This window comes from Pelmatolapia mariae, linkage group LG14 (genome assembly GCF_036321145.2).
Source record: "Pelmatolapia mariae isolate MD_Pm_ZW linkage group LG14, Pm_UMD_F_2, whole genome shotgun sequence".
In the NCBI taxonomy this organism is placed as follows: Eukaryota; Metazoa; Chordata; class Actinopteri; order Cichliformes; family Cichlidae; genus Pelmatolapia; species Pelmatolapia mariae.
In genome coordinates this window covers 32,320,627-32,346,884 of record NC_086239.1, presented here as the reverse complement: position 1 = coordinate 32,346,884, position 26,258 = coordinate 32,320,627, and the positions used below count along the sequence as shown (strand labels likewise).

Sequence of the window (26,258 nt, the reverse complement as noted above, 5' to 3'; positions counted from 1 at the left end):
AGCAAAGCTCAATTTTCCAGATATGTTTTTTCCAAGCAATATTGTACATGTAATTCACTGGTTGTGAATTTTACTTTATGTGCATTACCAATGCTGGACTAATGAGCGGTACATTTACTTCACCTCCTTAGTATTGCTGCAACTTTGCTTCCCCTCTTGACTGATTTCTTGTTAGTCACTGATCTTCGTGTATCCTGTCTTTGTGATATCGCTCATGTGAGATTAACTGGAAGTCATAGGTTTGCTCACCTTAGTTTCAGTAAACTGAAACTAAGCAAGTGATCATTTGCTGCAAACCTCTGAGTTTTAGTCTGAGTTCAGTCTTTGTACTCATATTGGATGTTCATAAGGAAATACTTATATTATATTTATAGCTATTACTGTTAATCCTAAATTCTCAGAGGTGGCAGAAGTTCAAACAGCCAGTATAAACTCTTTTAGACAAATTCATACACCTCCAACCCCTCAGTTTATAAGACCAATATATAAAGACACTTCCCGCTTCATCATGGCCACTGGTGGGAGACCCTTCTATCTGCAGGACACAGACCATGATGAAGTTGCAGCTCTGCTATGATACATCACATTACTGTATCTTTTCCAAACATGGACATCTATGCTATGGAGGTGCTTTTTTTTTCTAATTCTAAATAGCAGGGGGGGATGAACTGTGAGCACTGGAGAGGGGATTCATTGTGCCCTCGTGATAAGGGTTGAGCTTCCTCAGTGAAACACATCGTGGGCAGATATCTGGTAAAAGATACCATGGAGCGCTCATGTCAGCCACTAGGAGTTCTAAGTTACTGAAAGAACATTAGCAGCTGGATAATCCAGCTCTGATGTGACTGTTGGTGAATCATTATGGTTTTGTTGACTCAACGGGCTGTAGTATCCCTATCCTGCTCAGCCCAAACTGTAATGGGCGAGGCTTGGGTTAAGTCTGTCTGTAGCCAAACATGTGGCTGTTCTATTGTCTGGTCCTATTCAGTCAGGCTTCTCATTTGGCAAACCAAATACAGTAACATGTTCCACTTGCTCCTTTGTATTTATAACGTCTTTATGCAGCATGGGGACTCACTGATTTATTTCACTGCCACTGCTAATTAGAAGGTTAATCACATCTGAAACAATGATTATCTTTTTGTATTTTCTAATTAATTTTTATTTTTATTTCATTTTTGACTTTTTGTTTTCACTTCAGTTTAGATTTAGTATCCAGAGTGGGTTTGCTTGTTTCAGTTCGGGTTTTGTTTTGTTTGAAAATTGCTTCTTTTTTTTGGTCAGTGTTAAGATAAGTATGGAGTGCATATGTCAGAGGTAAACTGAGGAAAATCAGCACGGGAATTTAAAAAAAAAAACACTTTATGAAAGCAGTTGACAGACATCTTATAAGAATACAAAGTCTCAATAAACAAGTCCATCAAAGCCTCATCAGGGGAACTGATAACAAATTTTACCAAACAAAGAAAGTCTGAAACTAAAGCTATTTTCTACATATTTTCCCATATTTTATTTTATTTTGGTTAGTCTTCCAAGTTCACAAAACCATTTCAGTTATTTTTTTCTTTTCCCATAAGTCTGGTTTTTAATCTTATTTTGTTACCTAAGCACATTTTTTCACATCTAATTTTAGTTTTTAGTTTATTTTACCAAACTTTAATTACCCTGATCTGAACCACACGATAGCTTTTCCCATTCTACACAATGGGATCCCAAAGGGATTCCAACTCCACCTAGTGGTACATAAACCAAATAGAGTGCAGGAAGGATGGGCCCTGTAAGCACTCACTAGAAAATGAAAAACAACAAAGCAGCTGAAAATGCCAGATATGTGGTTTGTTTAGTCACAAGAATAAAAGCCATATAACAGCAACAAGATGTTTAGTCTGCTTTTGATATTGCAAAAGAAACAGACTTCAAAAGGTGCAGGCAGGCTCAAATTGGTGTGACTGCATGGAGACATAACCTTTCTGACTCTAATATTTCCTGTTTTCCGAACAAGCCAAACAGAAGCTTCCCAGTGGCCTCAAATTGCAAGGAATGTTTATCACTGCTAACCTGAGGCGAAGACAACTGATTAAACAGAGCACACAAAACTTCCAAACATCTTTATGTGCACAAAATTTTCTGACAGCAAGCTGGAAAAAACAAAAACACAGTTAAAACTTTAGTGTCTTGTTGCAGCTTTTAAAAGTTAACCTTGCCTTTTTTACAGGCTCAGAAGGAAAAAGGTCTTAGTGTTCCAAAAATATTTTCTCAGCTTCATCCATCCAGTCACATGGAGATTCCTCTTCAAAGTCCCTGCAGTGAGAGGACCAACAAAGTCAACACAATTTAAGAACTATACTTTCATTCAGTATCCTTCCCATTTCAGTCTTTTTCTCACCCTGTTCACATTAAAATGAATTAAAACACTGCTGTAACTATTTCCCTTTATGTCCAACTGCTGTACAACATCATCTAATATGCTCTGCATTAACGCTGGGATATTAAACACAACAATACGTCAGGGTTACTTACGTGTCTTCATCATCAGAGCGTGGCTGCAGTCGGTCCTCGTCTATAACCAGCTCTTGTTCGGGCCCATCCGTGTCATCACCCTGAGGATGGGAGAGGGGTCCCAACAGAGGGTCTTCACCTGAACAACACCACAATGATGAACACATTAAAGATTTCAGTTGGGCTATCTACAGCTTATATTGAGATAAGAGTCTGCTCACAGATCAGCAGACCTCTGTTTATTATGAAGGTGCTGGAGGCTTTGCTCAGCTGAGCCTTCTCCAGCAGACTCAGAAGCCTCTCAGGAGGATTCCTTTCCCATCGTCTTCTCTGCCTGCTGTCCTCTGGCTCCCCTGCAACAGAATGCTTTAGTTTGGCATTTCAGTTGCTACTGCTTATTTTTGCACCTTTCAGGAAATGAAATTCTGCTGCTACCATACCTTCATGAGTAGAACTAGTGAAGGTCTGGCCAGTTGATGTCATACTGTCAGATGAAACCAGACTGGCATTAGCTAACACCTGCAGCACGGTGTCTGATGGCTCAGTAGACCACTGCTTTCGAGGGGCGGGGTCTCTGCTTTCGAAGCAGCTTTTTGGTAAGTCCATACCTGATTTAAAGGGTTATTTAGGACATATTTTGGTGATAAACCATTCAAAGGTCAGTCTTGAGAAAAAATTCAATAATGTAACCCTGCCAGCAGCGCAACAGTAGATCATTTTCTTCAAGATAACATTGTTAGCTTTGACTCCACCTTCAGATGTTGATGTTTTTATTAAACTCTTCTCTCCCAGAAGACGAGCCACATTCTTTCCCTCCTCTCTGTTCCATCGACCTGTATGCCTCGCCTGCTCCTCCCTCTCTGAGGCCTGTAAAAGATTCAAAACACCGCCCTGAATCAAATGCACAACACGAGCTCTGCGGCCATCTGAACAAACAAAAGGTCCACATTGGATTACCACAGCTGGCAAAGTTGCGTAAGAGTTTAAATTCTCATGCTACCATTAGGTCAAAACAGCAAGTGACTGTGATGTAGTGCAGCCCTAAAATCAGGTTCAACATACTGATTTTACCTGGGAGGGCAGGTGTGTACGCAAGAGTTTAGAAACCCTGTGAGAGGTCAGGATGGTGTGCAGGGACGGTCTGTCTTTTGGGTTTGTCTTGAACATCTGCTTGACCAAGTACTGCAACTCATAAGGAAGATGACTGGGGAGGGGAGGGTATGCACCCCGGCACACCTTAAGAATCAGACTCTTCCAGCTGGATGCCTGGAACTGGACACAGGAGTAAAGCGTGAAGACACAACAAACCACACCGCAACAACCGAGCCACAGAAAATACACAACAGGTGATCTAACCGAGCCGACGATATAGGGCGTCTGCAGTATCTCAGAGTGCTTTGAGATGACAGCAGAGATATTTAACACAATGATTCACTGACAGTAATTGAGAAATGCCCACATTCAGAGCCACTGTGCATGAAGTGTGGAGGAGGGAGTACCGGGTGTCGCAGGGTGCAGAGCTCGTACAGGACGCAGCCTAGAGACCACACATCACTGCAGAACACACAAAGGGAGAAATGGTTATTCATTCACACCAGACATTTCATCATGTACTGGCAGAGTCAGAGAGAACTGGTTAACCCATGCATGAGTTACACAATCACTGCTGAGCCCCTTTAGTCAGAGAACTCAAACTAAATCAGAGACTGAAAATAACATGTAAATGTATGCTGTCGGGGAAAAAAAAGCCTGCAGAGAGACTCTAAGCCGGTGGTTCTCAAAGTTTTAATGACTTAGTCCCACTTTAAGAAGTAAGAATGTGACTTAACTTTTAGTTAGTCTTTGCACTGTCTCTCTACAGAGGATGACAGTGTTTTATGTTGCTATTTCTTCATTTTATTCAGTCACTTTTTGTTCTGGTTCATAGTTGTTATTCAAGCATTACTCAAGTGGGTGTTACAGTGCTTGATGCTAGCTGTATATGTCAGTGTTAGGAATGTTCAGTCGGCTATGATGGCAAGAACAGAAGAGCTGGGTTTGAAAAGAGATGATCCCTTGGTATCATTCTGCCCTGCTCTATCGTAACACGACATGAAGTGTGGCTGAATGAAATGTGCAGCGGCAGACTTGAGGGCCACTGGAGGGCCACTCGAGGGCTAGCACTTGGTGATCCAAGTCCTTTAAGATCTCTGGATATTTTTGTAGTGCAGATTTCACACATACTTTTAATAACTACTGTAGGCATTCGAATGAACTATAATTATCACATACAGTAATTCCACATATACGCACAAATATGTACACACTCTCTGCAGGTGCTCTACTGTCACCATAGTTTGACCAAATTTGGTTCTGGCATGTCACTTTTTAAAAATAAAAACCACACAGTTGGTTAAACAGATGTATTATTTTTATGTACAGTCATGGCACAAAGTTTATTTTTCAGGTTTTCTTTAGATTATTTTTACATGTTTTTTTGATATTGTGAATAACACTAGGGTTCTGTGAGATTCAAAACATTTTTATTGGCAAACAAATAAAAATTTAGTATGGGCAGTGACAGCACTGCCAACAATTTTTGCACACAACTGTACACTATTCTAGCATAGGTTCCTTTTTCTTTTCTCATTGATCTAGTTACTGTTAATCCGTATTCACAAATTTTATTCATGTAGAAAACATGCCCAGAAACTCTTGGTAGCACATTTTATTCAATTCATACACTCACCGGCTATTTTAGTGGGTACACGACGACCTGCTGAAAACGGGAATCAAAATGGGGAAGAAAGGAGATTTAAATGTAAATGTGGCACGTTAGCGCCAGACAGGGTAGTCTGTATATTTTAAAAACTGCTGATCTGCTGGGATTTTTCTGACACAACTACCTCTGGGTTAACAGAGAATAGTCAGAAAAAAGAGGACATATCTAGCAAGCATAATTTCCTTGGGTCAGAATGACTTATTGATGCCAGAGGTCACAGGAGAATGGCCAGACTGCTTTGAGCTGATAGGAAGGCAACAGTAAATCAAATAATCACTTACTACAACCAAAGTATGCTAAACAGGATCTCTGAACGTGCAAAATGTTGAACATGAAAATGCTGGGCCACAGCAGGAGAATAAATACACCGAGTGCCACTCTTGTCAGCAAAAAACAGGAAACCGTGGCCACAATTCGCACCAAAATTGAACAACAGTAGCTTAGGAAAACATCATGCGGTCTCACAAGTCTCAATTTCTGCTGCCACATTTTGATGGCATGATCTGAATCTGGCATGAGCAGCATGAAAGCATGCAAATCTCCTGCTCTGCTGCTGAGCAGGACATTTGCGGCACAGGTGTTCAGGTGGCAAATCTGCAGCAACTGTGTGATACTATCCTGTTAATTTTGACAAAAACCTTGAGAAATGTTTCCACCCTCCTATTGAATTAAGGGATTTTTGAGGGTAAAAGGGGTTCTAACCCAGTCATAGCAAGCTGTACCTAATGAAGTGGTTGGTGAGTGTATATTTACATTTCTGCTTTCCTTTAGCTTTTAACGTTTCTTGTTACAATGACACACATTTTCTAAGCACAGACACTGATCTATTGAGAAGAAAAATAATTTCATCTTCATATTGTTTGATATAAACTGGAGGATCCAGCCAAACGCTCACAGTAGCATACCTCTTATTGTTGTACAGCTTATTGTCCCAGATTTCTGGTGCCACATAATACGGAGTTCCAACATATGCATGAGCGTAAGCCTTCGAGCTGGAACAAATTTACAATCAAATTTAAAATCGACACACTCAAAATTAATTTTAAAAAGCTAAACAGTGTCAGGTTCTTTACCTATTCAAAATACAGGCTGAGCCAAAGTCTCCAAGCTTGACTGTCCCATTATCTGTCAGGAAAATGTTCTGGGTGAGGAAATGAAAGATAAGTGATGATTTAACATGACACAAGATATAGGTACAGCCAATTATGGCAAAATGAGGTTATAACACAGGTGGGTTGTAATGTTTCTGATCTGGATCAGCAGTAATAATAATATACACTATACTATATGGTATATAATAATGGATGGGGTTTTTTTTGGCCTTTATTTTTGGCAGGACGGTAGTAGTCGGATGGTAACAAAGACAGGGAAGGTAGTCAGAATTGAGGGAATCACACTACCAGATGGCAACATTGCAGACATAGAGGACAGCTACAAGTACCTGGGGATCCTACAGGCAAATGGGAATGATGAAGAGGCTGCTAGGAAAGCTGCAACCACCAAGTACCCGCAGAGAGTCAGGCAAGTCCTGAGGAGTCAGCTGAACAGTAGGAACAAGATCCGGCTATCAACACCTACGCTCTGCCCGTGAGCAGGTACCTTGCTGGGATAATAAGTTGGCCAAAGGAGAAGACAGAAGCCACTGACATCAAAACTAGGAAGCTCCTGACCATGCATGGAGGATTCACCCCAAGTCCAGCACCCTGAGGCTGTACGCTAAGCGGAAGGAAGGAGGCCGGGGAATGGTGAGTGTCAGTACCATGGTCCAGGATGAGACAATGAACATCCACAAATACATCAGGAAGATGGCCCCAACCCACCGCGTGCTCAGTGAATACCCCAGGCAGCAGAAACCCAAGAAAAAGGAGGAAGAAGAGGAACCACCGTGGAAGGATAGGTCTCTGCACGGTATGTACCAGAGGCAGATAGAGGAAGTGGCTGACATCCAGAAGTCCTACCAGTGGCTGAACAAAGGTGGACTGAAAGCAGCACAGAGGCACTAATCATGGCAGCACAGGAATAAGCTCTGAGTACAAGATCCATAGCGGCTGGGGTCTATCACACCAGGCAAGACCCCAGGTGCAGGCTGTGTAAAGATGCCTCTGAGACAATCCAGCACATAACAGCAGGGTGCAAGATGCTAGCAGGCAGGGCATACATGGAACGGCATATCCAAGTGGCTGGCAGAGCATACAGAAACATCTGTGCCGAATATGGCCTGGGAGTCCCGAGGTCAAAATGGGAGACGCCCGCTAGGGTGGATGAGAATGAAGCTAAGATCCTGTGGGACTTCCAGATACAGACGGACAAAATGGTGGTGCCTTATCAACCGGACATAGTAGCGATAGAGAAGCAGCAGAAGACGGGTGTAGTGATAGACGTAGCGATACCGAATGACAGCAACATCAGAAAGAAGGAACACAAGAAGCTAGAGAAGTAGCACGGGGTCAGAGAAGAGCTCAAGAAGATGTGAACGGTGAAGGTAACAGTGGTCAAGTGGTAATCGGAGGACTAGGTGCAGTGACTTCTAAGCACAGCCACCGTCTTTCGGTCTGTTGCATACTTTTACATACTGGGCTAAAATATGCTGATCTTGAATATCTTTTTTTAAGATGTAATTTAGTGAAATCTGGAATTACAGAGCTGAATTTGTTCAGTAAATGTTACCGAGTGACATGAGTGTTCAGACTGAGAGAACTGAGAGAACAAACATAGGAAATCTGATACTTCTCTCTATGTTGAAGGCACGTTTGACTTGAATGAACCAGAAGGAACATTCATTAATGTACCCTGAACAAAGTAAAATGCATAAGCTAGAATACCTAGAAGTGACTGTACCTTGGATTTCAGATCTCTGTGCAGAACTCGCTGATCATGGATATGCTTTGCACCTGCGCACATTTCAGCGAACCACTTCAAGATCTGAAAAAAGAATTTAAAAACCCAATGAAACACAAGTAGGGAAGGGTAATTGTGATCATGAGTGCAGGAAGTCAGGACGTACATTATCAACACTGAACTGGTTTGACTTCTGTTGTTTAATCCTCTGGAGCAGATCTCCTCCGCTGCAGTACTCCATAACAATCCACAGGAGTTCATCAGCTAAACAAACACAATCACACTTTCTATTTTGCAATCCAAACAATCACAACTGTATGCTCATAAAAGTTTTGTAATGACTTTTAAAGCGAGTGTTGTTCGTGTGTACGATTACCCTCGAATGCCTCCCTGAAAGCCACAATATTCGGATGTTTCATTCTGGACAGCAGGATGGCTTCCCTCCTCGAATTCTCCAGTTTGGACTGATTCTATAAAAATGCAAATGCAAACATGATTGTGTTCCATACAGCGCGAAACAAAACAAACAAACAAACAAAGGCAGGCTGACAACAAACAGCTTCCATGTCTCAGTGTAAGCAGCAATCTGGCAGGTTATCAGCAAGGCGCAAAAAATAATAATAAAATAAAATAAAATAAAATAAAAATTTCCATATGCGACCCCAGGCTGCAACATCACGCCTGGAATTCCAACAAGTCTTATTTTACTTGAATGTTTTATAATCATCACAGTTTCAGGGGAAGATTTGAATCAGACTGATCCGTTTGCTCCAAACAGGTGAGGACATTCCCTCCTTTCCTTGCACATACCTTTGGCAGCTGAATCTCCTTCACCACATATTTTTCCTGACTGCTTTTGCACCGCACTAACACGGCCCGGCCAAACGAGCCTTCACCGATCACTTTAACAAGTGAGTATTTCTCCATCGATCTTCTCCACATAAAAGACAAAGAGGGAAAGAGAAAGAGCACACTGGGGGAAATAACTAGCTACAGCGGGATGAGCCGATGGAGCCGACCCTTCACATCACTGCTTTTTTTAAAGCCGTGTGTGTTCGCACAGGGAATTTTTACAATACATTCATTAGAATAACGTCCCAAAATAACCTCCACCTAGACTAGTGCGGTTTATCTGGCCACTACTTCCTTATTATTATATGACGTAGGGCGAGGCGCCACTGTGCTACCCAGCGTGACCGCTAGATGGCAGAACACAACCTCTAATACAGACTAATAGTTTCATATGTCGTGCAGTGATATTGTAAAAGTATTGTAACAAATATAGCAGTAGTTTTTTTTTTAAATTTACATTATGTATTTGCTTAACGTTGTATTATATGGTATTATGATTCTATATTATATTTGTATTTGAGAAAAAATATTTTTAACTAATAAAAAGTGATGTTAATAGCTGAGCAACCATGTAATAATGAATACCAACACTTGTTTACTCGACATCATATACACTTCCAGGGAAATATAAATTAATTAATTAATCAAATAAAGTGCTGGGACCCAGTTAGGTACTAATAGTGAGCCAGTCAGCTTTACTTGTGAATCACAAGCATATTAAGCTGAAGTAAAACACATGTGTGTGTGCAGGGTAATGACATGGAAGAAGAGGTCCACAATGAATTAATGGAAATGAAACGGACTGTCACTATTCATCATAGTGAAACGACTGGTTTGATATAATAGTTCTGATCAGGTAACTGAAGTTTTTAAGTTTAACCCCTCAAGCAAGCAAGTCCACCATAAATGATGTTTTTCATTTCTTAGCAAATGCAATACAAAAAAACTGGCAACCAACCAACAAAAATGACTACAAAAACACACGTTAAATGTTAATAATCTGACTTTGCCCCCCCCCCCCCCCCCCCTCTTTTTTTTTTTTTTTTTTTTTTTTTAAACAAAAAAGCTTATTTGAAGGTAGGTAGGTATTAGGGGAGGACAGGGGCCTGTTTACTACTATGTTACATCATCCCTCCTTTTGACAACATGCAGTAAGGCTCTGAGCTGTGGTGGCCAGATGTGTTCTAGGTTTGAAAGTGAAATCTCTTCCTATTCTTCCTCGGGAGACTATTTCAGTTTCTCAACAGTTCAAGGGCATGTTTGTGTCATATCTTTTTGTTTCATTATACATCAAATGATCACAGTGGGTGACAGGTCTGCACTGCAGGCAGGCCAGCTGAGACTTGAAGTCTTTCACCACAGAGACATGCTGCTGTTATATGTGAAGAATGTAGTTTGGCATTACCTTGCTGAAATAAGCAAACCTGTTGCTGAAAATGGTGGAATCATTTGGCAATAATGATTTATCAGTATGTCAGTGCATCCCAGTACCAGGTGGTAGCAAGCTGAATGGGACCTCTCCACTTTTGCATGTGTTTGAGCTGTAGGAGGAAGCCAGAATATCTGGAGAGAACTCACACAGACAAGAGGAAAACATGCAAAGTCCATACAGAAAGACCCCAGCAAGATGGATTCAAACCCAGGACCTTCTTTGCTTTGAGGCAGTAATTCCAAATACAATTAATATTGACAGTAGATATTGGATAGTTTCCACTGCGCAGCTGTCCGTCTTCAGTGTAGTGCTGCCTCAGGATATGAAGCTGTGAAGATTTTTATTATTATTTATTTATTTATTTGAGCTTTTTTGGCATTCGCCTACAGAGATTTTTTTTCAGATTCTCTTAATCCTTTAATGATATTATGTGCCACAGATAAGGAATTATTTGCCATTTCTCCATTTCTCCATTTCTATTACTGTCATATTGTTGCATTGTTCCTTATGCTGAATTCACAGGCTGGTGAAGCACCCCCCCCTCCCAGCTTTACTTCTAAAAGACTCGGTGCCTGTATGATTTTTACACCCAGCCATGTTTCTAATTAACCTTGTTAGTTGTGAGATATTCCACCAGATGTCAGATTCTTTACAAAAAACAATGCAATCCATCATTTTTACTTGTTTACACTCACATACATAAGCTATAAAAGTCTAAATATAAGATCCTGCCAGTGCAGCGTTTTGAAATCAGTCTACAGAGCATCACACCAACTTAAGCATCTTTGTGAGAGTCAGCTAATTAACTTCCATATCAGATGGCAATGAATGAACTGGTGTGTAAATGTGTAAATTGTGCAAGGAAAGAAAGTGTCATTTGTAGCTCAGGAGTTGAAGTTGAGCACACACCTCTGCTGTGCTTTAATGATCAGCAGAATCCCCCAAACAGCATCTTCTTATAAACCAAATGCCTCAGAGTCAGATGGCTGCGTTTACCATAGAACCACAAATTATTTGTTTCATTATCTTCTGATGTGTTTCCCCCTCCTTGGTATCGCTCTAGTTGCACCTATTAGCAAATAGCTGATCCTCCTCAGGAGGAAAATAAAGACAATTACGAATTATGGTCCGACAGTTTGTTTACAGCTTCTGGATTATGCTGCACAAGCTGTTTGGGGAAATGTGATGGACATTTTTCCTTATTTTGGCACATATAATGATGTCTCATTTAGTCTGGAAAGAAGCCCTGACAAACTCTCAGTAGAGCCTATACTGATAAATGGTTGGGGGACTATATGCAGCATGGAAGAGCTATTTCTTTATGACAAGCTGTTAACTTTGCATTACAGAATTTAAAGGTAAATCAGAAAACCGATGAAGTTCAGCCTCTTGCTGGTGATTTCATCTAATTCCACAGAATAGTGTTTCTCCAATAAAACTAAAAACATGCTTTAAATACAAAGTTTGTTGGCCACCAGAGGACCAAACTGTAAAAGTTTATGTTTTTCTGTGACAGAGCTATTTTACATCACATTAAACGTTTGATTTGCGAGGTAATTGCAGATTCTATATGAAGGGCCTCGCTGTAGGCGTTTGTGGTATCAGACGGTATCAGATGCTGTGACTCATCTAATTTGTGCTGCTTCATAATTGATGGACGGCTGGCATGAAGCAGCTGTGGGGCAATAAAAATTAAAAATTAGCTTACAGGTTTCTCAGTTCAGGATTTGGGTTGCTGTATGATATATGGACAGGATCATGGAGGACATCAAAGTGAAATACAGTCTACAGTGCAATACATTTACATTTCATGTTCTTGAAAGAGAATACAAAAACACAGGCCAAGGAACAAAAATGACAAAGACAACCTGCATTGATGACCTTCTTTCACTGTAATATATTTTAAGAGAAATTATGTCATAAAAATTTAAGCTTCATTTAATTTTTTATGTTTGACATTATAAGTGGAATACACCTTTTGTAACAAAAAAAAACCCTTGATGTCTTGCCAATTTAATTTCTAGGAGAAGCTTATAGTATATTGAAAGCCATCAAATGTTCGGTCGTGGGAACAATTGGAAATCCATTGTCAGTGAAGGTGAATGTTTAAGTCCATCAGGGAACCATAAACCTGCATAAGATGTAATATGTAGTGTTTAAATTAAAAAAAGAAAGAAAAAAAAAGCAGGGCATGAAATACCGCTGCAATATATTGTAACAACAGTGCATTGCCCAGGTGGCATGTGTATGAGAAAGTTAGGACAGTAATAATAAATCTTCAAAATGAATGCTCTGAGCAGTTTTGTTTAATAAAAACAGCAAATTATAAGGAGCAAGCATTTTTAAAAAAAAAAAAATATTCATTGATATAAGCCACTTCATGGAGGAAATATTAAAGATGAGTACAATATCTTCAAACCATTGTTTCATTACCCACAGCTGTAAGCTGCTCAGCTGTTCAAACAGAATTGGATTGAATGAATTCAATCCAATGATCAGCCATCAAAGAAGCAAAACTATGATTCAATGCACCGTGTGGGTGATGAAGGGCAGATCTAAAGTTCACCTGAATTATAAAGTCCATTTGAGAGACATAAAGCAACACTTTATCACCGTCCTTTCCCTCAGACCACAGTGCTGTCCTTCAGATAATTATCTGGGATATTTTTCACCTTGCCCCTCTTTCTTGTTACACTGTCCTCAAAGATAATTATCCTTCACATATTTTTGGATTTGAATCCTACTGAGTAAAAAGGACAGGCTAAACAGTCTAAAGAGAATATATTCCTTCACTTACTAAAGCCGCATATTCAAAATCCCACAAAATTAAAGAATAGATCCATTATAAGAAACTACTAATTAAAAATACTGATTTCCTAGGTGGTTAATACCAATGCAACATTTTCAGTAGTAACTGCTTGCAGTCAAGCTATTTTTAACTGCTTGTGTAATTTAGTGTAGTTGCTTGCAATATAGATGTTGCTGCCATCCAAAGAATCAAAAGAGAAATCTGTGGGTGTTTTGTGAAACACTGTGTATCATATTTAAAGGTGAATGGCTAGGAGATTTAAAAAAGCAGTATCTCTTTGGGCGCTGGAGGAAAAAGATACGCCTATGAAGCAGGAAAGGGAAAAATATCTACAAAATAGTATAAAATGACCAAACTAAAGCTATGTAATCTAAAATTTGTACTTCGTTACAGAGGTGAGTATATGTAGTGTGGTACTTTCCTTAATGTGCACTCTAATGTTCACATCATCCTGGGTGACATTAGTGGTTGAGAGCTTCTGTGGCAGTTCAAAGAAACTTAACAGCACATTTAAGACATACAGGAAGTGGGGAAAGACATAATAATATCATTATCAGACAACTAAATCACCTAAACAGCCTCAGTGGAATGCCTAGACCTATGTGATCTCAAGAATGAAAGATAAATGCATTTTTCCCCCCAGAGATGATGAACCAAATATAGCACGGGCCACTTCTGCAAAATGAAAGAAAGTTCATAAAATGTATATAGTAGCGGGATAATGTTCGTAATCAAAGCAGACGTTCAACACAACAACATCCAAAAAAGGGAACACGTTTCTGAGTGTGTAAAGAGATAGACACCAAGATATCGAAGACATCGAGATGAAAAGAAACCATGACTGATTTTCCAGGTTAGCCGGAGAACGAAACAAGGGCTGATTTTTGTCATACCAAAGCAGTAAGAATTGACACACCTACAAATAAAACTCTGAAATATTATGAGAAATATATCATAGACGTCATGGGATTTTGTGCTGCTGGTACACCATGTGCAGTCATGTGATGTTTTGCAGAGGTACTATTCTAGTACTCATAGACTTGTGTAGTATTTTGGAACATTTACCACACAACCACCAAAATGCCAGAGGAAGTTACCTCATAAACTCAGAGTACCAGCATCAGGGAGCAGTTCCCGGAGGAAAATTTTGCTGCTAACAATAGCTGTTTTCTTTTCCATTCCTCTGGTCTGGTATTTTTCACTGGGAAAGTGTATTATTTTTCACTTGATCTGGAGACAAATATCCAGCTCTAAAGCTTGTTGATTTTTGACTCTCGCTCTCTCTACTAAGTGGAATCAGGTGTGTGAGAAGTGCCAACCAGCTGCAAATCATCTGTAATCTTTCCAGCCTTACGTACGGGTCTCTGACTTCCCTACTTTACCAGACTGTAGACAATCCATCTTCACCAGCCTGAGTCCAGCCACTGATGCCCTCTCATTGTACTTTCCTTTTACGTATTTCCCTCTTCTGACTGCCCCTCTCTTCTCTTTCTCTGGCTGGGCTTGACACCGCTGGGCTCCATTTCCCCTCCCTTGTGCTGCACTGGTAAATCCATAAGCTGCCAACTTCAACCTTTCTTCCTGGCCCCTGGACTCAGTATTAACTTAACATGTGAATAGCTTGCTCTTTATTGCTACACCCTTCTTCTTCCTGTATTCTTCATTTTGGTTCTCTGTTCAGCCTTAACAATATCCAAGACCACCTGAAGTAAATCTGCTGCAACAACTTTTCAGGGTCGACTGAAGTGCTTCATATATGTATCATATAAAATAGGTTCGCTGCGATTCAAAATAGAATTAAAATGGCAGTAGATTTGGAATCCTGTACTCGTGAGCTTTTGGAGACAGATAGAAGAATCAGCATGTTTCTCCTGGGAGGCCTTCTGTGCTGCAGAGGGTTGATAGCAGAGTTGATTACGCCAAACAATACCTCGGTGTTGTGACAATTTAGATAGGAGTTCAGAGAACGCTCCTCATACATCTTCTCTGCATATATCTCGTATTACAGTATAGGTTCTCTATATGGCCCTGAAAATATTTGCACTTTGTTGGATGCTGTGTTTGTAAGGAGTTATCTTTTTTGAGTAAAAAGAAGACATTAAAGATGGATTTTTCTATTTTGCTTTTCTAGTGCAACAGAACTCTGTTCAGCCTTTAATGAAAACTGTGCCGTTTCTGCAAGCTTTGGGAAGCTCTCTGTGTTTTTTTTTCTTTTTCCTTTGAGACAGTGCCTAGAGATATGGTTTCAGATCTCTGGAAAATTTGTGAGGCAGTAACTTTTGGTATTTAGGAACTATCTATAAAGTTCTTGTAGCCAGGTTTCACCCAGGTTTGGAAATAGGCTACTGCTAGTTTCCTAGTTTGAGTTTTGACTGAAGTGTCTTTAAAGGCGATGGCAAGTGCACACAAGGAAGACATCTGTCTGAGGATACCAATGCTTTTTCACAAATGCTCTTTTACTCCCATCCCTCAGAGCCAGTCTCCTCTTACTAGGAAATAATTTGGATGAACTTGTGAAATGAAGTTATGAAGAGGAGAAGTGAGGCAATGTGGAAGCCATCTGAGATTTGGGTGTTTTTCTCATCATGAGAAATTGGAATGTTATTGATGAAGAGCTGCAGACATACAGCCCACAGGTTTATTTTATTACTAATGTCTGGAGAAAAAAAAATAGACAGATTTGGTATGTCTATTTATAAGAAAATAGAAACCAGTGACTGAAAATTTCAAGTAGGTGCGAGGTAGAACATGGTGAAATCTACAGAGAGCAACAGTAAAGCTGTCTTCTGCCCTGTGTGATATTAGTGCTCATACTAAAGCTTCACTCATAATCTCACCTGCGGCCAATTTACAATCACCAATTAGCCTAGCCCTCCTAACTGCATGTCTTTGGACTGTGGAAGGGAGCTGGAGTACCCAGACAGAACATGCAGACTTCACACACACAGAAAGGCCCCAGCCAGATGGTGGATTTGAACCCAGGACCTTCTTGCTGTGACGCGACAGTGCTAACTACCACCCCACTGTGCTGCCCTAAATAGTAAAACTGATATATAAAAACTGTATCGCCACTATTCTGCATATAGATCATCCTTATCTGTCTGATACTTTATAATCACATTTTAATTAACTCTATGCACACCCATGTTAAGCCCATTTAGGTGATTTAAGTATTCTGGCTCATTAGAGGTCTTAAAAAGACAAGATATCTCTCTCAGAGAGTAAAACTTTGCACATGGAATCAATTTGGGATGTTACAATAGGAAAGGCAACAGAAAAATATTGTTTGCACTAGCTCACGATCATCTATCACCCCCCAAGTCTAAATCTCATACTTCTGCAACTGCATCTTCTTTTTGTTCTCAGTACCGCTGGCCTTACAAAGTCTGTAATATGTATTCTCTAAGACATACCAATTTGTCATAACATGACCTTGCAGCTGTAGCACAGAGGACTGTGGGTCAGACTGACCAAAAAGTGTACTCACTCACTTACATACTGCAAAATGCTACTAAATGTACAAGTTTAAGTCTAAGCTTTATTTGTCGCACACAGTATAGTCAGGTATGTACCTAACTGACTGTGCATGAGGAAACAACAAGAGAAAGAAACAACCAACATAAATCTGCCAACATAAACAATAAACCAAAATAAACAACAGTGCAACCATAAGAGACGTCAATGACTGAATATTGGCGTAGTGGGGGAGGAGCTTGAGTCTCTGTCTCATTCAACAGTCTGATGGTCTGAGCTAGATGCTCCTCCTGTTCCTCTGTCTTGGTCACCAGTAGACCATAGCGTCTCCCTGATAGCAACAGAGAATACAATCTGTTGTTGGGAGTTGGGGTTCCCAGCAATCCTCTTGGCTCGTTCTACATTGTTGATGCCTTTCAGACTTGAGGGGATTGGCCTTGATGGTCTAATCAGCTTATCAGCCCTTCCTGAGGGCTAAGCGGTCCTGTTGGGTAAAGCTTCCCTTCCAGGTGGTGATTCTTCAGCTACCACAAGTTCCTGAGTAGGTGGAGTACAGGCCAAGGTAACTCAATTTAGTGAGTGACCCCAAAGGGACTATTGTGTTAAATGCTGAGCCATAATCAATAACTAGCAAGCTTAATATAAGCCTCTCACCTGGTGTTCAAGTGGGTAGGGGTGGAGTAGAGGGGAGTGAGTTGGGTAAGGCATCATTTGTACAGCTACTGGAGTTCTGTGCAAATTGTAGAGGGTCAAGAAGGATGTGATGACGATTTTTGTTTTGTTTTTTTCCTTTAGTTCATTGACATACTGTGAATGTTCATTAGTCTAGATATTATATTAGATATATTCTAATCATGCCAGATCCCTCATTTTCTTCACCTGTGTCACATGCTTATGTCTTTGCTAGTCTTAGCAGGGATTTGACAGAATCATGTAAGGAAGAGATGTAGGGATGAAGGACCCAAAGCTGCCAAACGGGAAAGCTTTGGTTACACAGCGTCAATCTTAAGTGATGTCGTCAAGTTATGATGTGTGCACAGCTGGATCACCTGTCAAACCGAATGGTACATCCACAGAAAAAACCCCCAGAACTCCTTCTCCAAAAGGCCAATAAAGTCCAAGAGGCATTTATTCATTTAAAAGGTAAACCATGTTGGAAAACACACATGGGTGTGTGCGTGTGTGTGAGTGTGGTCTCTGGAAGGTAAACAGAGGTGCTAATAATATAGAGCAGACATTTTTCCTTGATCAAATATACTCTCTCCGTATGGGCTTTACCTTTTTACTAAGTTCAAACAAACTGCTAATTTTGAAACCCTGCTAACCAGAGCCTCCATATATCCCTGAGGGTGAACCAGCGAACCCTGAGCTGTAATCCCTCTATCCCTGTCTGTGAGCTTTGAGTAACAGCCTCTGATCCTCTTTGCTGATGTGGTTTGTCTGGTCTATGTTATCATGAATTCCCTTTACTTCCCTGCCCATATTAACATGGTAATTGTCAGATCTCTAAAAGAAGACATACACAGCTAATTGGCACTTCCTTTAAGTAGAGCAGGGACTTGTGAATCACAGTAGGAAACAAAGAACGGAAAAATGTGGGTGGGATTTTATTTGAAATTAATAAGATGGAGTAACTTCAAAGTTAGTTTACATTCTAGTTAATGTGATCCACCTGTGTAGCTGTGTTTGATGTTGTGGAGGACGCACATTAGTACTGAAGTTGGTTGTGTAGTTTTTATTTATTCCGCTGCCTGTACATTTAAATATTCCACTACAAAATAACTGCTCTGGGGGGAAAGTGAGGGTGACACTCTGCTATCTTTCTATACAGGCTCTCCAGCTATCCTGCAGCAATATCCATTATGCAATATCTTTATGGAGATTGGTGTTATAGAAGCACAAGACCTTTTTTAAACAGGGTTGATCTTAAGGGCAGCAATTATCTTGCCCAAAAGTGTTGATGGAAAAAAACTAATAATTAGAAAGAACTAATTGATGTTGATGTATCTATCTGGCAGATTAAGTTAAACTCTCTCAAGGTTATTTAGGACTCTCTTTCTTAAATAATTACCATGGCACTGGGAGCTCAAAACATTAGGAAAACATCTTTGCCGCTATGACAATACAGAAATGTGCTCTTCTTAAGTTGCAGTGTGTTAAGCTCTCAGGGGTGTTGTAATCCTCCTAAAATGCTGCAGTTTTAACTGCCTCTAATTTAAGCAACATTCACTACGTTGTCTTTGTTGATTTCTCCTAATGTTGTTTTTCATCTCTTGACGTTTTCCTTAAAAGTAAAAGGAAAAGTAATTGGGAAACAGACAATTTGCTTTAGGGTTCTTTTGGATCCAGTCCACGTAGTCTTTCTTTGTTTATGTTTATATGAAGTTTACTTAGGCTGACCTTTAAAATATTAAAAATAAATACCCCTTTTTTGCCTTCAACACTGCCTTGGTACAGATTTGAAAAGGTGCTGGAAACATTCGTCAGAGATTCTGGTCCATATTGACATGATGGCATCACATAATTATTGCAGATTTGTGGACTGCACATTCATAATGTGAATCTCCTGTTCCACCACATCCCAGAGGTGCTTTGTTTGATTGAGATCTAGTGAACTCATGTTCAAGAAACCAGATTCAGGTTGTTTGAGCTTTTTTGACATGCATTCTTCTTGTTGGAAGAAGCCATCAGAAGATGGGCACACTGTGGTCACAAAGGGATTGATGTGGTCAACAAAACTGCTCAGGTAGACAGTGGAATTTAAGGATGCTCAGTTCATCTTGAGGAGCCGACACAAAATCTCCTAAATCGTTACATCACCACGGCCAGTCTGAACCAGTGAAGCGAGTTAGGATGGATCCGTGCTTCTATGGTTAAGCTAGTCCAAACTTCCATATGTCCCAGGAGAAATGATAACTCATCAGACTAAGCAATGATTTTCCTATATTCTGTTGTCCAATTTTTTTGAGCCAGTGCAAACTGGAGCCACAGTTATCTGTTCTTAGCTGATAGGAGTGGCAGCTGGTGTGATCTTCTGTTGCTGTAGCGCATCAGATTCAATGATGCCACATTCAAAATCACCTAAATTGCCTTTTTTCTGATGCTCAGTTGAACTTTGAGATGTTGTCTCATTCATACCTAAAAGCACTGAGTTGTTGCCATGTGATTAGCCGATTAGATTTTTGCAATAGCAAACAATTAACGAGGTTTACCTAATAAAGTGAGCTGGTAAGTGTATACTACTACAGTTGTGGTGATGTGATCCTGCTAGTAATCATTGTATCGTTTTTTGAGTACATGGCTTCATAGTTCATCATTTGTACTTGGTCTTTAAAGCTTTGGCTAACTTGTATTTGTTTGTTGACTCCATTGGGGTTTTAAATCATCACCCTCGCTTGCAAAAAACACAAACTTCTTTGTCTTCTGCTATCTAATCTTATTTTTAGCTCTATTCCAGCACAAATGAGGTGTCTATAAATCTGTTTGTGATTCTTAGAGCACAAAAAATATGTACAGCTCAAGGTGAACATCAGCACCAGTCAGTCTAAATTCACGTCAGTTACGTCAGTTGTAATATGTCTTCATTCAGGAGCTGATGCGAGCAACTGAATTTCTCAGCCACCACTCATTTATCATGTTTTAAGACAATCAGCCTCTTACTTGTTACAAGATCTCAGATTGAATGGTACACCCTGTCAGTCTGAGATTCGGGTGCAGATATAAAAGAAGGAATGCTCCAATGTGACCCCAATGTGTCTGCGTCTGCTGATGAGGCATCTGGTTGACTCTCTGTAACAATCACTGCTGATATCAATCAGCACAGGAGATCAGAGAGAGGGAGAGAGCAGAATGCAGAGGAGCCATACTAATATATTAAACAGGGCAAGTACTGAGAGGAATATTTCTCCAGTGAGGATGGAGAGGAGGGGGCGTTGCCATTATCTGGGTGATGTTGAGAATTGTGAGAAAATGGGCATGCTAATGAGGGCCAAAACACATCGAGAACAGCTGCATTGTAAATGAGCTGACTTTGTGCACTTGAGCTCGGATGTGGTGTTTGTTAATCAAAGAAAGAAAAACAGAGAACAAATGGCTAAAAATAGTAACTGAAAAGCTGTGTGCAGCTCGCACCTCTAATGACACGCATACAGCGGTGGTAATTGCTAAGAAAAGGTTGCCATTATTGTTATTCACACTGTGAAGGCAGGGTGAGGAGCTACGAGATAACCCCTGACATTAAACTGATGGCCCGACGGACGCAGAGTGCCTCAATTTCCCAGGGTATGATTGCATTTCAGGCTTTGTCTGGAAGACTCTGAAGCTTTGAAGCTGAGAAGCCCGATCAAAAGGCAAATACTCTGACTAGAGGTTAGTAAATTTACTTCATCAATAAGGTGGAAAAATTACATTCACAGCACTGCCCATCCTTATCCTCTTTGTTGATCAGAAAAAAAAGGACTCCCACATGTAGCGAACACTATCAAGATCAAGAAGTCATGGGAAAAAAGCTTTTTAGGAATGCACGACTGTTCGTTTTTGCTCCGGGGCGTCGACTCAAAGAAGACTTGAAAAACCAGACTTCCAATAAACATTTATTTACAAAACAAACATAATGGCAAAGAATAATTTGAGGGTGAATACAAAATGTGATAAAATGATAAAATACATTACCATACACAATGTATATCTTATGAATGTGTTAAATAAACTATGCTTTGATTTTTGGGGTCTGAATCAAGGAAGCAGGCAGCCAGTGTCGGATTGCTTTACATTATAGGGATTATTGCATTTCTGTTTGTGTTTAAGGCAAGAATGAGTGATGAAGAGGAGACCGCAAACACTTCACGTAACAATGAGGCAATATTACTTCTGTTCATCACAGGGCGCACTATCACATAAACATTAAAGACCAAAGAAGAGGAAGACAAAAGAAAAAAAAAAGAGAGGGAGAATACTCTTTTCATTAAAGAAATAGTTATGTAACAATCTTACAAACAGGATTGGTCCATACATTTTTCATTTAAGAACAGCTTTTAAGAGAAGTACCACTTTTCAAAGCCATGTGTGTGTGCTGCATTATGAAACAGTCCCTGCAGTTGTCAGATGAGTAGTGTCCCATGATGTGCAGAGCACCATAATGACATGATGTCTTTGGTGCCTGATGTGCTGTACTGGTGTGAGTGCACAGAGTCCTCTCCCTTTTGTCGTACCGCCCGAGGTCTCTGCCTGTCCCTGTCTCTCTGATGCTCTCTTCAGTAAGGGTACTGCTTTTGCTTCTTCCCTGCGAAACAGGACAGCCAGGTGCACAGCAGCATAGCACCCGCCGCTCCTGCCCCTGTGCAGTAATACGCCCAGCCGATCTGACAGGAACCTGCAGAGGATGAAAAAAGAAAAGGTCTTTTCACCCTCTAGAAAAACATTGTAACAGATTCAAATTAATCTGGGCAAATAGGTCTTTAGCCAGTAAGACAGTCGCTTGATTTTAATGGAGAACGACACAGCTTACTCTGCATGTATAGCCCTTTTTAGGAAAACTGCCTAAAAATCTCACATCACTTCTGCGATGAAGGGGAACTCGAATGTTTACTCCACTCAGATCAGCTACACTGTAAAATTGGACCTAACAGCTCACCCATGCTTTGAATGATAATTGAGCATTACGCTATGTAAAACACAGCGAACCATTCAGACGTTAGTTTGAAATGCACAATCATTTTGTTTGAGATATATCACGAGAACTCCGCACCGCGCCTTTGATCTTGCCCTAGATCTAACATTAACGTGTTAGTGTTAATCACAGAGAATGGTGGCAACTACTTAACATCTCTGCTCAGGTTACTATGTTCCCATCTTCTTGTGAAATACAGCTAGCACTGTTGAGAAAATATGCACAAAACAGAGCCCCAATTCATGTGCAAACAGTCTGCTATGTGGGAGATGAACAATTAGAGACTTGGAGAAATGCAGAAATGGAGTCTCTGGAAATTACAGTGATGCAACGAAATGCTGAAACGCAAATAAAACCGAAACCATTAAGTGCCTCCTTTAGACACACCTTGCATAATCATCAGAGGTAATTATATGCATTATGAAATAGGATACAGTGGTTGAGTTTCTTTTGAAAGTGTTGAAAATACTTATTTCTCATTTTCTGTGGCATTAACAAAAAGTACATCCCCTCTTCTTAAATGTGACTGTAGCTTATCTATTCATTCAAATTAACGACAAGGGTATTTTCCACTTGCAAAACATATCCCATCAAAGGAATCACTCGGATCCTTCATGCTTTGCTTCTTTGGACTCAGGTATGGAAATGAACACGTACGCAGTTAATGCCTCCTGCAGCGGCATTCGGAGTTTTCAAGCACTGACTACAGCCTTCATGACTAATTAACGAGAGATGAATTAATGAAGGACGGCTTCAGATGTGGTGAAAGCATCATTCGTCGTCACCATCTTATCATAGTGTTGACATAAATGAGACGAACCTTGAGTTGCCAGTTGCTCTGAACAAAACTTTCAACCAAAAGCACTTGTTAACACAAACGTATATGTGCCTGTTCTTCCACAGAGGAAATAAAATGAAAACTGCGAATTCAACATAATTACCTCTGATAGCGTGTGGTGATGTGTTCTTGAAATTTAAAAGGGAGAAATCTGTTTGAATTATGTGGTTCAAGAGTAGATGCTGCTAGAATGGCAGAATCGGTGTGAATCCATAATTCATATGACAGAAAATGTATTAAAAATCACAGTTAATGTTTGCTGATGGTGTTCCTAATACATCTGGCTGCTTAGCATTTATTAACTTGCAACTCTTAACTTCATATTAGCAACATTTGCATTTTTTTTTCTTGTAGCAACAGTTGGAGAGGACAGTGAAGCTGTTTGGTCTTTCATTAATCTGTTCAGAGTATCATCTCAGCAGCGACAGAGCATATCTTCATGAAATGGGATACAAATACTACAACCTGCGGCTATTTTGCCCATTTCCAGTCGGAAAATTGATTAGGATGAATAAGCAAATAAACAGTGGTTAGTTTTTTTTTAACATTTTATTATTTATTTATAATCGCTGTGAGTGCTTCTTCATATTCTGCAGTTGCAAAAAGAAAAAAACATATGTAGCCTGTGTGCTGAATTACGTTTTAATGTTTGCATCCACTGAAATGTGCATCATACGTCTGTTGCCCGGCACCTTCTTTGACCTGTATGCTGAACGGTAGCACGGTAGCATGCAGCATAGATAATCCAGTCCCCCTAGTTATTTCAAATCCCACCTAAAAAAGCAAAGAAAAAGTAGCGCATAGGCAGATTTGTTTGCTTTCACGACTAAGAAATTAGCATTAGCAGAAATTTCCCCCAAAAAGTCTATCTTGGAGATTGATTACTGTATGTCGCTGAAGGAAGAAAGACATCTGAAAGCAAACCAAACTGCACGTTAATCAAAATGAAATTTAAACGGATCTGTTTTTCACTGACTTTTTTTCATTTATAATCAAACTTGTTCACTTTTAATTTGTGTAAAGCTTTAGAGCTAGCAGGCTTATATAAATAGGTATTTCTTCCCTCCACTATTTGTTTTGTTTTATTGGTAATAAAATTGAGTAAAGATACACATTTTCTTCTTTTCTTTAAACTTGTAATGAAATGTAAAAAGTAGTATGATTGTAGTGAAGAGGATAGAAAAAAATCTCATAAACTGAAGAATATTCACATGGGAGTAGGCTTTAATTACCTATATCTATAGTGATAATGATAATCTGTGTCCCCTTTATTATGCAGGTCAAATGTTTTGTGCAGCTCCATACAGATTCTTTTAATTCAAAAATCTGTTTTTATAGGTTTCCCACCCCTGGACTAGTGGTTCTCTGGTGCTCTTTTCCCTACGGCACGCTTTGATTCTGGACAAAAACATAAGAGCTGAATTTTCTTGAGGTTGATTTTGGGTATTCATGGTCCACACTCAGTGTTTTTAGTGGACCCCACTAAGCATTCAGATCAAGTCAAGATCCAAGCATGTGGGTGACGAATATCAAAATGGGCTGGGATGCTTCCAGGGATCCTCAGAGAGGATGAGCCTTTTAATTTTAATCCAGTGACATTAAAAAAAATCTCCATGTATTCTTGTGTTGTCTGTTAATAATATTAATCCAAGTTCCCAATAAAATATTTTACATCCAGTGAAAAACCAAACACTCTTTGATTAGTATCAAATAAAGGAGCAGCCGCAGTATGAAAAGCTTTTCCACCTCCCTAGTGTCTGATAAAGTAGCATATTACTGTCTGTGAGATAGTCCTGATAATACCAGCTGCATGCAGAGCACAAATCAAAGTATTGCTTATTCTCGGCACACATTTAAAGCTATAAAACATTTTGGAAATGGACAGCTACTGGATCTTCTGCTGTTAATATTTTTCCAAATGCATTAATCAAAACAACAAGAAATCACATCTTTTTTGACTACCAGAGAGAGACAAAAGGCAGCATGTCAACACATAAAGACAAACATCGGTCGTCTGTTTCACGTTTTCTGCGATTCGTCTGTTTCTGGGAATAAAAGATCCAGCGAGCACGGCACAAATTTATGAACCATCTGTGTGTAATTAAAGCCTCTGTGTGTGATGGATCTCCCTTGCAGACATCTTACCTAGTTGAAACTGGCTTGAGCTGTTGTTGCAGGTTTGCTGTACTTCCTCGCTGTCCCATCCCAGTGGATAGAGTGCGCAGCCCGATCCTATGAGCAGACCTGGGAATGAGATGAAGAGGAGCACAGTCGGGTCAGGTGACGAGGGAATAGCACTAAAGACCGATCACCGGGGGTTCAAATATATCACAAAACGTGGCAGCAGGCTGCAAAGACACCGTTTACGAGATAAAACCTGCAGCAAGGACAAACTCATCATCAAGGTGCTCGCTCAGCTCCTTGACGAAGGCCAGCATTGTTTTTAGGAAACCTCGCCTCTCCGGAGGGGGGTTTTATAATTTAAGAATCTTTTAAGCGCTGTGAATAAAAATGCAAAGCGCCACGTGTTTTCTTATTTGTTCCATCCAGATATCAAGCAAGGTTTAATTAATTTTAACCTCAGGTTTTGTGCGGATTCTCCCTCATTATTTGGTCAATGATTTAATTAAAATGATCAAAAAGAGACAATGAGCTGCTGCTCTACAGGCATATGTGTGACCTCACCTCTGTGGTTCTTCCTTCTCCTTATCCGCAGCTTCTCATTCTTGTTCTTCCTATTATGTTTTAGCACAGAGAGGCAGCGCTCACCACGTCCATCAGTTCTACCTCTGAACTAAGCCTCGCAATCCTTTGGTACATGACACGGGCTGTGATTTTACTACTCTATCACATTTATACGGCAACAAAACAAAGCGCCGCAGCCATGTAGCTCATAAAACTGAAACAAATGAATGAGAACATATGCAAATAACTTGGCAATTTCTCACTGAGGCAACAGTGAAAAAACAAGCATTTTTGGTACACAATAATTACTGTAAAACTCTGGAAAATCCTTGAGGGACTTCTTTATGTCAGTGATTAAAGAGACTTATGATTATGCCTAAAGCTGCGCACAGAGACAAGAGC

At 40.0% G+C, this 26,258-nt stretch overlaps 2 protein-coding genes across 2 annotated transcripts in view; both read right to left on the bottom strand.

The window, feature by feature from the left end:
- Window positions 1-1,218: 1,218 nt before the first annotated feature.
- Window positions 1,219-9,229, bottom strand: nek3 (NIMA related kinase 3). Its single transcript, XM_063493242.1, has 13 exons — window positions 8,909-9,229; window positions 8,475-8,568; window positions 8,265-8,362; window positions 8,099-8,182; window positions 6,334-6,401; window positions 6,166-6,252; window positions 3,999-4,053; window positions 3,571-3,771; window positions 3,252-3,366; window positions 2,940-3,107; window positions 2,733-2,852; window positions 2,521-2,638; window positions 1,219-2,301 (listed from the first exon to the last, which is right to left on the bottom strand). Exons 1-13 carry the CDS (start codon window positions 9,038-9,040, stop codon window positions 2,235-2,237), a joined length of 1,407 nt encoding a protein of 468 aa, XP_063349312.1. The 5' UTR covers window positions 9,041-9,229; the 3' UTR covers window positions 1,219-2,234.
- A 12,274-nt stretch (window positions 9,230-21,503) lies between these two features.
- Window positions 21,504-26,258, bottom strand: part of LOC134641176 (LHFPL tetraspan subfamily member 6 protein) — a 47,507-nt gene continuing 42,752 nt past the window's right edge. Inside the window, exons 3-4 of the mRNA XM_063493432.1 lie at window positions 25,317-25,415; window positions 21,504-22,036 (exon numbers count right to left, since the gene is read on the bottom strand). Coding sequence (XP_063349502.1) covers window positions 21,918-22,036; window positions 25,317-25,415 — 218 coding nt within the window. The 3' untranslated portion in view covers window positions 21,504-21,917. The remainder of the gene's footprint in view (window positions 22,037-25,316; window positions 25,416-26,258) is intronic.

Bases quoted from the DNA above. Each gene is read 5' to 3' on its own strand.
- nek3 (XM_063493242.1), bottom strand. From the start codon at position 9,040: ATGTGGAGAAGATCGATGGAGAAATACTCACTTGTTAAAGTGATCGGT. The intron at 6,253-6,333 runs GTAAAGAACCTG...AATTTGTTCCAG, and splicing joins TCAGCCTGTATTTTGAATAG to CTCGAAGGCTTACGCTCATG. The intron at 3,367-3,570 runs GTAAAATCAGTA...AATCTTTTACAG, and splicing joins GTACACACCTGCCCTCCCAG to GCCTCAGAGAGGGAGGAGCA.